The 13,063-nt window shown below is 36.6% G+C and overlaps 1 protein-coding gene and 1 non-coding gene across 2 annotated transcripts in view; one reads left to right on the top strand and one right to left on the bottom strand.

Annotated features, from left to right (window-relative positions):
* Positions 1-12,293, bottom strand: part of MYCT1 (MYC target 1) — a 37,784-nt gene extending 25,491 nt beyond the window's left edge. The window contains exon 1 of the mRNA XM_077149306.1: positions 12,101-12,293. Coding sequence (XP_077005421.1) covers positions 12,101-12,293 — 193 coding nt within the window. The remainder of the gene's footprint in view (positions 1-12,100) is intronic.
* Positions 5,238-5,344, top strand: LOC143675217 (U6 spliceosomal RNA). The gene has a single exon (XR_013171460.1). It is a non-coding gene; the product is annotated as a U6 spliceosomal RNA (small nuclear RNA).
* Positions 12,294-13,063: the final 770 nt, after the last annotated feature.

Genomic DNA, 13,063 nt, shown 5'->3' with positions numbered 1-13,063 from the left:
GGTTTTGTCTCCTCTTTCATTTCTGATCTTATTTATTTGTGTCTTCTCTCTTCTTCTTTTTGTCAATCTTGCTAAGGGCCCATCAATCTTGTTGATTTTCTCATAGAACCAACTTCTGGTCTTATTGATTTTCTCTATTGTTTTCATGTTCTCAATTTCATTTATTTCTGCTCTAATCTTTGTTATTTCTTTCCTTTTGCTTGCTTTGGGGTTAGTTTGCTGTTCTTTCTCCAGTTCTTCCAAGTGGACAGTTAATTCCCGAATTTTTGCCCTTTCTTCTTTTTTGATATAGGCATTTAGGGCAATAAATTTCCCTCTTAGCACTGCCTTTGCTGCGTCCCATAAGTTTTGATATGTTGTGTTTTCATTTTCCTTCACCTCGAGATATTTACTGATTTCTCTTGTAATTTCTTCCTTGACCCACTGGTTGTTTAAGAGTGTGTTGTTGAGGGCGGGCCGCGGTGGCTCAGCGGGCAAAGTGCTTGCCTGCTATGCCGGAGGACCTCGGTTCGATTCCCGGCCCCAGCCCATGTACCAAAAACGGAGAAACAGAATACAATAAAAACAAGAAAATGTTTAAAAATGTTTCCCTTTCTTCCTTCCTTCCTTCCTTCTATCCTTCCTTCCTTCTCTCTGTCTTTCCTTTAAAAAAAAAAAAAAAAAAAAAGAGTGTGTTGTTGAGCCTCCACGTATTTGTGAATTATCTGGCGCTCTGCCTATTATTGATTTCCAACTTCATTCCTTTATGATCTGAGAAAGTGTTGTGTATGATTTCAATCTTTTTAAATTTGTTGAGACTTGCTTTGTGACCCAGCATATGGTCTATCTTTGAGAATGATCCATGAGCACTTGAGAAAAAGTTGTATCCTGCTGTTGTGGGGCATAATGTCCTATAAATGTCTGTTAAGTCTAGCTCATTTATTGTAATATTCAAATTCTCTGTTTCTTTATTGATCCTCTGTCTAGATGTTCTGTCCATTGATGAAGGTGGGAAATTGAAGTCTCCAACTATTATGGTAGATGTGTCTATTTCCCTTTTCAGTGTTTGCCTCACGTATTTGGGGCATTCTGGTTCGGTGCATAAATATTTATGATTATGTCTTCTTGTTGATTTGTTCCTTTTATTAGTAGATAGTATCCTTCTTTGTCTCTTTTAACTGTTTTACATTTGAAGTCTAATTTGTTGGATATTAGTATAGCTACTCCTGCTCTTTTCTGGTTGTTATTTGCATGAAATATCTTTTCCCAACCTTTTACTTTCAACCTATGTTTATCTTTGGGTTTAAGATGTGTTTCCTATAGACAGCATATAGAAGGATCCTGTTTTTTAATCCATTCTGCCAGTCTATGTCTTTTGATTGGGGAGTTCAGTCCATTAACATTTAGTGTTATTACTGTTTGGGTAGTACTTTCCTCTAACATTTTGCCTTTTGTATTTTATATATCACATCTAATTTTCCTTCTTTCTACACTCTTCTCCACACCTCTCTCTTCTGTCTTTTTGTATCTGTCTCTAGTGCTCCCTTTAGTATTTCTTGCAGAGCTGGTCTCTTGGTCACAAATTCTCTCAGTGACTTTTTGTCTGAGAATGTTTTAATTTCTCCCTCATTTTTGAAGAACAATTTTGCTGGGTGTAAAATTCTTGGTTGGAAGTTTTTCTCTTTTAGTAATTTAAATATATCATCCCACTGTCTTCTTGCCTCCATGGTTTCTGCTGAGAAATCTACACATAGTCTTATTGGGTTTCCTTTGTATGTGATGGATTGCTTTTCTCTTGCTGCTTTCAAGACCCTCTCTTTCTCTTTGACCTCTGACATTCTGAATAGTAAGTGTCTTGGAGAACGTCTATTTGGATCTATTCTCTTTGGGGTGCGCTGCACTTCTTGGATCTGTAATTTTAGGTCTTTCATAAGAGTTGGGAAATTTCAGTGATAATTTCTTCCATTAGTTTTTCTCCTCCTTTTCCCTTCTCTTCTCCTTGTGGGACACCCACAACATGTATATTTGTGCGTTTCATATTATCATTTAATTCCCTGAGCCCCTGCTCAAATTTTTCCATTCTTTTCCCTATAGTTTCTGTTTCTTTTTGGATTTCAGATGTTCCATCCTCCAGTTCACTAATCTTAACCTCTGTCTCTTGAAATCTACCATTGTAAGTTTCCATTGTGTTTTTCATCTCTTCTACTGTGCCTTTCATTCCCATAAGTTCTGTGATTTGTTTTTTCAGGCTTTCCATTTCTTCTTTTTGTTCATTGCTTGCCTTCTTCATGTCCTCCCTCAATTCATTGATTTGGTTTTTGATGAGGTTTTCCATTTCTCTTTGTATATTCTGAATTAGTTGTTTCAGCTCCTGTATCTCATTTGAACTATTGGTTTGTTCCTTTGACTGGGCCATATCTTCAATTTTCCTGGTGTGATTTTTTATTTTTTGCTGGTGTCTAGACATTTAATTACCTTAATTAGTTTATTCTGGAGATTGCTTTCACTTATCTTACCTAGGGTTTTCTTGCTAGATGAGTTTGTTGTCTATCTGTTCTTTAACCTTCAGCTCAGCTTTTTCTGGGCCTCTAGCTTAAGTTTTGTTTAACAGGGGGTAATTTTTCAGTTCCTCTTTTCTTGTTTCTTGTCCTGCTTGTAAGGTGCCTTTTCCCTCCCCACCCTTAGGAGGGTCTGCATAGGTATTACAGACTCCAGCCGGGTTTTCCCGGACTAAACTGGCTTCATATCAGGGGGAAGGAGTCACCTGCATCAGTTTTCCCTGAGGGTGAGACCCAGCAGGTTGAAAGACTTTCCTGTGAAGTCTCTGGGCTCTGTTTTTCTTATCCTGCCCAGTATGTGGTGCTTGTCTGTCTGCGGGTCCCACCAGCAAAAGATGTTGTGGCTCTTTTAACTTTGGATAGCTCTCCCTGCTGGGGGCATGGTGGAGACAGAAGAGAGGTTGTAGGCTGGTTTTAATGGCTTCAAATTGCCAAGCCCTGGGGTCTGAATTCCTTGAGAGAGGAATTCCTCCTAAGTTGGGCTTCACCCCTCCCCTGGGGAAGGCACAGGTGGGAGATAGCCCTGAAAGCAGTCTGTTTCTACCTATTCCTGGGGCAGTTGCAGCCCGAGTAGTCCCACTGCTGAATCCAGAGACAGCCAAGCCTCCGTAGAAACAGCCACAAAAACTTGTTTCATCCCCTTTCCTCTTTTTCTGTTAGCCCAATAAGCGACCTCCACCTTGACCAGGTTCGCCTGAGCTGAGGGCCTATTTTTAGTAGTCAAAATTTGTTTATTAATGCCACAATTGGTGTTTGGTTGGATTCAGTCACTGCTACTGTTAGAGTCTCTTTCCTTTCCCTCTGGGAAGCTGCCTGTGGGGGAGGGGTGCCGGGCACCGGCCCCCGCAGCTTGGGGAACTCACTGTTCCGGAGACTCGCAGCCAGTCCAGCTGGTCCAGAGTGGGGCACGCTGTGTGTCCGGTCACTATCGTGGCTCCGGGAGCTGTTCTGTATTGTTTCTGGTTATTTAGTAGTTGTTCTGGAGGCCGAACTAAAACACGCACATTGTTAAGCCGCCATCTTGGCCCCTCCTTCACATTGGCAGATTAGTTTACTTTTTAATATAGAAAATCCTAAAGATGATAAAATACAACTATAAACTGAATTAGGCAAGGATGTAGAATATAAGGTTAATATATCAGAATCACTATTTTCATACTCGCAGCAAACTGTTGAAAAATGAAATTACACTGTAATGATGGCATTTTTAAATATAAAATATTTAGGAATTTTTTTACAGAAGATATGCAAGATCTCTGCACTAACAACTAAAAACATTGCTGAAGAAAAATTAAGGAATGCCTAAATAATTGGAGAGAAAAAACACATTTATGAATTGTAGAACTCAATATTATTAACATGGCAAACTGCCTTAAATTTATTTATAGGTTCATTTCAATTCCAAACAGCAGGTATTTTTTTTTATAATTTGATAAGTGACTTTAAATTTTATAAAAATACAAAGGATGTAGAACTTACAGTACCTCACTTCAAGACTTACTGCAAAAATCAACAACAACAACAACAAAAATGGAACAGAAGGATACTGTTAAGAAAATAAATAGGCAAGCCATAGGCAGATATGTTTATAAACATACATCTGATAACAGATTAATAACCATGATATATAAAGGAATTATTTATTCAATAACAAAAAGACACAGGCTCACCTCAAAAAAAAGGAAAAGAAAACGAAAGCAATACAAATGAATGAAACATTTGAACAGATACTTACCAAACACATACACTAAAAGGCCAATAAGTGCAAGAAAAAATTTTCAAACTTTTTCTGTAGGGACCCAGATAGCAAATATTTTAGGTTTTGCGGGCTATATGTTTCATTCTCTGTAGAAACTACTGAACTCTGCCATTATAGAGAAAAAGCAGCCATAAATAGATAGAGAAATGGGTGGTGCTATGTTCTGATAAAACTTTATAAAAACAGGCTGTGGACCAGATTTGGCCTGGGGGCCACACTTCACTGATCTCTCTCAATATCATTAATCATTATGGAAAAGCAAAGCAAAACCACGTGACATACAACCACATACTCATCAGAATGGCTAAAACATAAAGAAAGGCCAATAATACAACATTTTTGGCAAGGATGTGAAGGAACTGGCACCTCATGCATTGTTGGAGGTAGTTTTAAATTGTTCAACCACTTTAGGAAAAGGTCTGGCCATTTCTTACGAAACTAAGCATAAACCAGCCTATGACAGAGCACTTCCCCTTCTAGGAAATCATTCAAGAGAAATGAAAATGTACATTCACAATAAAACATGTACAAAAATGTCCATAGAAGCATTATTCTCAGTAGCTCACACTGGAAATAGCCAAGTTGCTGTCAGTATGAAAATAGACAACTTGTTATTTATAATGAATACTACTCAGGAATAAAAAAGAACAAATTACTGATACACACAATATGGATTGATACTAAAAATATGTGAAAGAAAGAAGCCTTTATGAAACTTAATAAATACTACATGGTTTCATTTATATGAAGTTCTAGAACAAACAAAAACTAATTTATTCTAGAAAAAACTAGAATAGTGATTTCTTCTGGGGGGTGGTGTGCAGGTAGGCATTGACTGGGAAGAGACATTAAGGAAATTTTGGAGTTGATGGTAACCTACAACTTGAGTGGGTTTGAGTTACACTGATGTGTACATATTTCTCAAAACTCAGCAAAACCTCGTGTTCACATTAGCAGCACATATTCTAAAATCGGAACAATACAGAGAAGATTAGCATGGCCCCTGCGCAAGGATGATATGCAAATTTGTGAAGTGTGCCATAAAAAAAAAACTCAGCAAAAGTTCAGTTATGATTTGTGTGCTTAATTTTCACCAATTTTGTACATTTCATTGCATGTAAATTTGACCTTAAAACAAAAAAAAAATCCTATAAAAAGATATTACTTCCATTTAATGAAATGTAAGCTGAAATAATTAAGGGAAGGTTTATTGATATCTCCAAATTTCTATGAAATACATCAAATAACAGAATGATGGATAGATATGTGAAAATGATATAGTGTAAAATTAATGGTGGAAGGTCATATATCCATGTAGATATATGGAGTCCACTGGAAATTCTTTAAATTTTCCTGTATGTTTGAACATTTTCATAATAAAATGTAAAAATGTTTGAGAGGATATCATGAATAACTTTACGGCAGCATATCTGGAAAATTAATTCAAATGAGCAGGTTGCTGAAAAACAAAAATTGCCTTATCTGACAGAAGAATCAATGGAAAATCTGAGTTGTTCACTACTGTTAAAGAAATGGAATCTGTCTTTTAAAATATTCCTATTAAAAATGCTCCAGATGCTACACCAGTACATTTCTCCACACATTTAATCAATAAGTGAGGCCGATCCTATACAAACTCTTTCAGATAACAGAAAATGGGCAAGATTTTCCAACTTGTTTTATGGGGCCTACACAACACTGATACCAATACTTGACAAGAACGCCACAAGAAAAGCCTATTATAGATAAATTTCTCTCACAAGCTTAGATGCAGAAGACATAACATCAGAAATCTTTTTAAAAGTACAGTATTCAGGTCTTTATCTTGCATCTACTGAATCGTAATCGCTGAGCATGGAACCCAGAAGAAGATGAAATCTCCTGCTCCTCTTTTGGTCATTCATATGTGGGAGTTTTAAAGACCAGCATTTGTAACCACTTGTTTTGCAAACTTTCTAGGCAATTGAGATAAGGAAACATTTGAGTCTGTTACTTTGCAATGATGCATAGATGTCCATGGCTTTTTAAACTACAAATTGAAGGGATGCATCTGAAATACAGTTGGTATTTGTGAACTGTTTTGGAAGAGACGTTGAGGAAATCCTTGGGTCCCCCTCAAGTTCTCTGGAAATATCCCTACCATCGTCTATTGGGGTAGATCCCTAAAAACCAGATTTTTCTACAGGTTGAGGAATGAAATTTTGAGCAGCTAACCAAGGTTTTCTTCCCTTGACATCAGTTGACTTCCCAGCATATTGGTTCAAAACTCTCCCTCTATTCAGTCAGAGGCATCCAAGAGAAGATTAAGACTGTTGGCAAAGATGCAGAGGAAAGGAAAAAGTAAATGCTTAGCTTTTAAATAACTAAGTAAATTATTGACATATAGAATAGATGATGGTCTTTAAATCCAATACTTTTTGCAAAAGCTAGATTTTTGAAAAGGAAAAAACACCTTACTTTGGTAGATTCAGATATAAAATGCTAAGAACTAAAGGATCAAAATAACAAATTAGGAAAAATAAACATGACTTGTGTGCTGGTTGTTTCCGTATTTAACCAAGTCCTCACATGAGGCACCATTCTTTGGGGTCTCCCCTCCTGGAAGCCCAGAATTTTCCAGAATATCAATTCCTGCTTCCTTAGTACCCAAGAGTTCAGTTCTCAGCTTATCTCTTTCCTGTCTCATTTCACTATAAGCTGCGAGGAGAAACCAAGCTTCACTTTCCATATTTAATTTGGAAACCTCTTCTGCTAAATATCCAAGTTCATGGCTTTTAAAATCTGTCTTCCAGCCAAAGCCACTAGTTAATTTTGCCAGATTAGCTGCCATTTTAAAAAAAGGATCACCTTCCTTCCAGTCTTAGCACGTGCTTCATTTCTGTCTAAGACTTTATCAGAAGTGCTTTCAGAGTCCACATTTCTACCAACAGTCTCTTCAAAGCATTCTAGGCCTTCTCTATCAAGGTCCTCACAAACCCTCCAAAATCTTCCCTTTATCGATTTGAAAAGCCATTCCAACATGTTTGGCATTTGCAAGCCACAGCAGCAGCACCCCACCCCTGGTACCAAAATCTGTTCTAGTTTGCTAGCTGCCAGAATGCAATATACCAGAAACAGAATGGCTTTTAAAAAGGGGGAATTTAATAGGTTGCTAGTTTACAGATCTAAGACTGAGAAAATGTCCCAGTTAGAGCAAGTCTATAGAAGTGTCCAATTTAAGGTATCCAGGGAAACATACCTTGATTCAAGAAGGCCAATGAAGCTCAGGGTTTCTCTCTCAAGTGGAAGGGCACATGGAGAACATAGTCAGAGTTTCTCTCTCATCTGGAAGGGCACATGGTTAACACGGCATCATCTTTGCTAGCTTCTTCTCCTAGTTTCCTGTTTCATGAAGCTCCCTGGGAAGCATTTTCCTTCTTCATCTCCAAAGGTCGCTAGCTGGTGGCCTCTGCTTCTCGTGGCTATTTCATTCTGCTCTGCTCTCTCTGAATCTCCCATTCTCCAAAATGTTTCCTCTTTTATAGGACTCTAGAAACTTATCAAGACCCACCCAAATGGGTGGAGACATGTTGTCACCTAATCCAGTTTAACAACCACTCTTGATTAAATCACATCTCCAGGGAGATGATCTGATTACAGTTTCAAACATACAGTATTGAATAGGGATTATTCTACCTTTATGAAATGGGATTTAGATTAAAACATGGCTTTTCTAGGAGACATACATCCTTTCAAACCAGAACAACTTGAAAACCAATTTTCATGTACAATTTAAAGAGGGGTTTCAGACAGACAAGAAGAACTGTGCAGTATATGACAGATGAGGTCATTGGAAAAGGGAAACATCACTCTCATCCCTTCCTCTGAGGGATTGATTTTCAGGAATCCCAGAGAAATTGGTATCCATCGCCAGCACCCTGGGGGTACAGATGGGGAAGATGACAAGCTGCGCTGAGAAGACTTGAGTACCTGAAGGGCAGCATAGGAATGGGGGTTGTACATCCAGGCAGGAGAGGCCCTGACACAACCCACTATTCTATGCCACCGAGACAAATGGAAAAGCACCTGAATGAGAACCAGTAGGCCTAAAGGGTCTTATGGAAAGGAAAATCCATGCCATTTGCAAAATTTCATGGACTATATAGGTCAGATTTTATAGTAAGTTACTTTAGCCATGGAGGGAGGGAGACAAGATGCAGAGCAGATGAGAAATAAGTATCAGTAGATGTCAGCAGAGGCCAGAACTTGATTGAGAGCCAGGCGTCTTCTCTCTCTGATGCCCATGAGAGTATATAATCCCCAAACCCACCCAGCCCTCCTTCTACCCTTAGAACAAAGGTTGAGGGAGGACTCTATCTTATTTATATCACTAGCACCTAATGCACTGCCTAATATATATGTGCTATGGATACTGTGTTATGGATCAAGTCACGGCTCCCACAAAGTTATGTCCAAACTCTGACACTCAGTCTTATGAGTGTGATCTCATTTGTAAATAGAATCTTCAAAGATCTTATTAAGATGAGGCAAAATAGAATCAAGGTGGGCCTTAAGCCCATGTGACTAGAGTCCTTAAAAGCAGAAGAAATTTGGACATAAAAGTAGAAGGCAGAGGAAGAGTCAGGAGGAGAGAGACGGCCATGTGATGGAAGGTGGGATTGAGTCACGGGTTGCTGGCAAGCCACCATCAGAATGCTACAGACTTCAGGAAAAGCATGATTTTACTGGCACTTGATTTTTAGACTTCTAGCCTCAAAAACTGTGAAACAATAAATTTCAGGTGTTTAAGCCAACTGTTCTGTGGTATTTGTTAAAGTAGCCCTGGCAAACTAAGACATAATGGATCCCAGCCAATGCTTCTGAGTGAACTAATGAACTGAAATAATGAATTATGAGTTAACGAGTGAAAAGTTAAAGACAAAATGTCCTTCCTAGAATCTAATTTGAATTAGATTCAAATTCACCTATTTGAATCTGACTTTCTAAGACCATCTAAAGACTTATTTTTTCCTAAGAAGGCTTTAGGGACTATTTCAGCCCTTTAAAAAACAACAACAACAAACAATTCCTATAGCATATTATCTATCAGTCATTGCTATTTTACCATATACATTATTTTGTGCTATTTCATAACTCCATATACATATATTTGCATATATATGGCCACATTATCACTTTTAAGAGTATAATCCTCTTTAGAAGAGAAGTACCTTTGGTGAGGATTAAATAAGGCTGATAAATGCAAGTGCCTAGGCCAATATTTTCTCCTGATTTTTCACAATGCAATCCAAAAAAGAAAAATCTCATGATAAGGTTGGAGGCACAACCCAAAAGACCTCTGTGTTCTCTATGACTTTCAAGAACTAAGATGATAACTGAGCTCAGTACTAAGATGAGAACTTGCAACCAGTTGAGAGCTGGGCCCACCAAACTCTCACAGGTTATGCTTTCATTGCTTTCATGGGGAGTGCTCGTAGAGAAGGGAAGTGCATTAAAGAAATCAAAGAGAGAAATGCAATTGATGCTCTTCAGGTAGGTTCTCATCCTCAGGCTAATTTTGATACCAATTTTTGCACTAATTAATGTTTGCACATCATTTAGTAAGTTTTAGTTGGCAGTTACTATGAAAATACAAGTCAACATTATTGGTGATAACCTAAGTGTCTCATTTCTAGCCTTTATTCAAGTAAACCATGAAGATTATATTTGTGAAACAGCTTTTACACACCAAAAATTTCCGTAGTCCAATATACAAGTTTTGCTTTTCTAATCTACTCTTTCTTTATTTTCCGAATTCAGAAAACTGATTTTGGAAGCTATAGAAAATGCATTGCAGAGAATTTACAAAATTGTATCTTATTATTTACAAAGTAATATTTTTGTGGAGTCAGTGATCAAAAGAGATCTCAAATGTGATACAAAAAGTGAAATGAAAATGAAAAAGATTGACAACTATATTGCAGGAAATTTCCATATTTGCATATTGTAATTAATATTTTTTCATGCCAGAAGCAATAATGTAATCTTTCGTATGTTTTCCCAACCATTAGAACCATGGATATTATGTCTGTGCAACATATTTGCACTGGTTTCGTTAATACTTATCTATATGGCACTTCCCTTCCTGGTTTTTGTTATTTCCATCTATTTTCTGTTGTATTCACATAATAAGACAAAGGAACTCTAGGACCTTTCTTTGGAACAATAAATATGAATTCTTCCTGAGCACAGATTTCCATAAAGAAAAAAACTAAGATTCAAATGAAATATTCTCTTGCTATTTTATTTTAAGTTTATTTTAATGATTACTTTCCATAGTTTAGTTGGAAAATGGATTATTTTTATTAAGTAAATCTGAAATTTCACTTTGAATAGCTTGAAAAGAGTAGATCTGACTTTTACAGATTAACTTTTGAAATAAGAGTTACCTTTATTTTATAATAATTTATAGTTATATGTTATATGTATTTTTATAATGGTGGGTTTCATTTAAACATCCCCTAGCTGTTTCTCAGCAAACATTTATGTGAATGAGAAAGCAAATAATATTGTAGCAAACACATAATTAGACTCCCACAACTCAAAGGCTTATCGTCTATTGGTAATCTATCTAGAATAATTAATTACCAAAGTCATTCTTTACAATACCCAAGTATAATTTCTTTTCCTCTTCCTAATTTTGCCATATAATGGCAGCAATGTCTCCCTTTCCCAGGCTTGACGCAAACATAAATGGTTGATGAAAAAAAATGGAATTAATTAATCCCTTCACAAAATAGGCTCATTTCTGGCAGATCAATAGGTGAGATAGTTAAGGACTGTGCCTCTGTTGTCCGCTTTTTGTCTGTCCATTAGTTCCCAAAATGTCCCCCTGATCACTGCAGAAAGTCTGAAATCACTTTCAGAGGTAATTACAGAGTTATTCTGGACTTATCAATATGATGATAAATTGCTACGTGAACTCCATTTGTCCTTCAATTTCTTTCTATGGATATAACTCGAATTGCCCTCTATGCTGTTAAAACTTCTGGAAGCACGAGAGTACATGCCACTCCTTCACATCACAGACCTTCTTCCCTGTACTTCTAGTTGTTAGCAGCTGGCAGCTTTGACCTCAGCACCAGTCCTCTACCGTCAGCATCAGGGAGCATTTGACCATTAGCTCCCACTGTGTCTGACCTCAGCCCAAACGCACTTTTATATGGTTCCTTCCCCCCACTCCATGTGATAGGTTTCCTTTGTAGTGTTACATGTGATGTTATCGCCACTTAATTTTTTCTATTACAGTTTTCTCCAAATTTCTTGATATATCCTAAATTATCAAACACTAATTTAACACTAATTTTACTCATTTGGGTACAGATTTGTTGTTCAGATTTACATTGGAAATTAAAGACGTTGACAACATAAGTGAAAATATTTTTATGGAAACCGTTGGTTTCCTTAAAAATACAAAATCTATAAGCTTAAGGCAAATAAAACATTTTTCCCAACAAAATCCGCATTGTCATATCTGAAACAACAGTTACGTCCACCTTTTATTTCCTTTCTCACCTTTATTCTCATTTTTTTCTAGTTATATTTCATAACACTGAAATATAACTTTAATCATAAACTGACAAAAATCTATACTTTTAGCAAATTTTTATGCAAATTTATTTATTGTGATAAATCTATAAAAATTTTAAGTCATCAGTTTAGAGCAAACCAGATATCTCAGATTTCTAACACTTTAAGAAATTATGGTGGCACATATCTCTGTATCCCGATTTTAAGTTAAAAACAGTTAAATAAAATATCTTACCCCAAAAATGTTCTGGCCATGGACTCCCTAAACTTGTTGTGTCATTAGCCATAATATCCACAAGAATTAGAACAGAGAGAAGAAAACAAAGAAAAGCCAATATATCCAAAAGAAGCACTTTGATTGTATGTCTTTGTGGTTCAGCAGGAGAAAAATAATTTTCACACAACCTTTCATATACTTGTGTTTGCATAAAAGGAAATAAGTGTATCATGTTTCCTGCTTTTATACTCAAATTAGCAACTGTTTTTCTTATCTTGGAATTCCACACAGTTCCTGAGACACAAAACAATTTCCTTCTCGTCATTTCCTCAGCTAAATTGCTAGGTACCCTTCTCTCAGCCACCTCCAAAACTGCTTTTGGGATAAGAGGCACTTTTACTTGGTCTTCCCATCCTTTACTAACACTCAACTACAACACTCTGGGTTACATTTATATAGGTGAGCAGTAGATTACTCTCCAATGTCTGAAAAGTGTACTTATTTTGTAAATTTGGGTTAAAGCTATTCAGAATTCTGTATTCTATTCAAGTATAATTACTTTTATCAAAAATTCTTTCTTTTGGGCGGGCCGCGGTGGCTCAGCGGGCAAAGTGCTTGCCTGCTATGCCGGAGGACCTCGGTTCGATTCCCGGCCCCAGCCCATGTAACAAAAACGGAGAAACAGAATACAATAAAACAAGAAAATGTTTAAAGATGTTTCCCTTTCTTCCTTCCTTCCTTCCTTCTCTCTGTCTTTCCTTTGGAAAAAAAAAAAAAAAAAAAAAAAAAAAAAATTATTTCTTTGTAAAACTCGGTTACTTATTAAAATCTTAACATTATCTCTTTCTAAATTTTGGTATATTAAATTTTCAGTTATTTCCTTAATTCATTTCATAAATGTTTCTAGAAAATGCCATTTGTGTTTAATTTTTTATTATTCTTCAATTGATATTTAAAAATGAAAAAGATTGTTTCTACACT

Source organism: Tamandua tetradactyla, chromosome 2 (genome assembly GCF_023851605.1).
Source record: "Tamandua tetradactyla isolate mTamTet1 chromosome 2, mTamTet1.pri, whole genome shotgun sequence".
In the NCBI taxonomy this organism is placed as follows: Eukaryota; Metazoa; Chordata; class Mammalia; order Pilosa; family Myrmecophagidae; genus Tamandua; species Tamandua tetradactyla.
The sequence above is the reverse complement of the archived record's forward strand: the minus strand, read 5'-3'. Positions and strand labels throughout refer to the sequence as shown.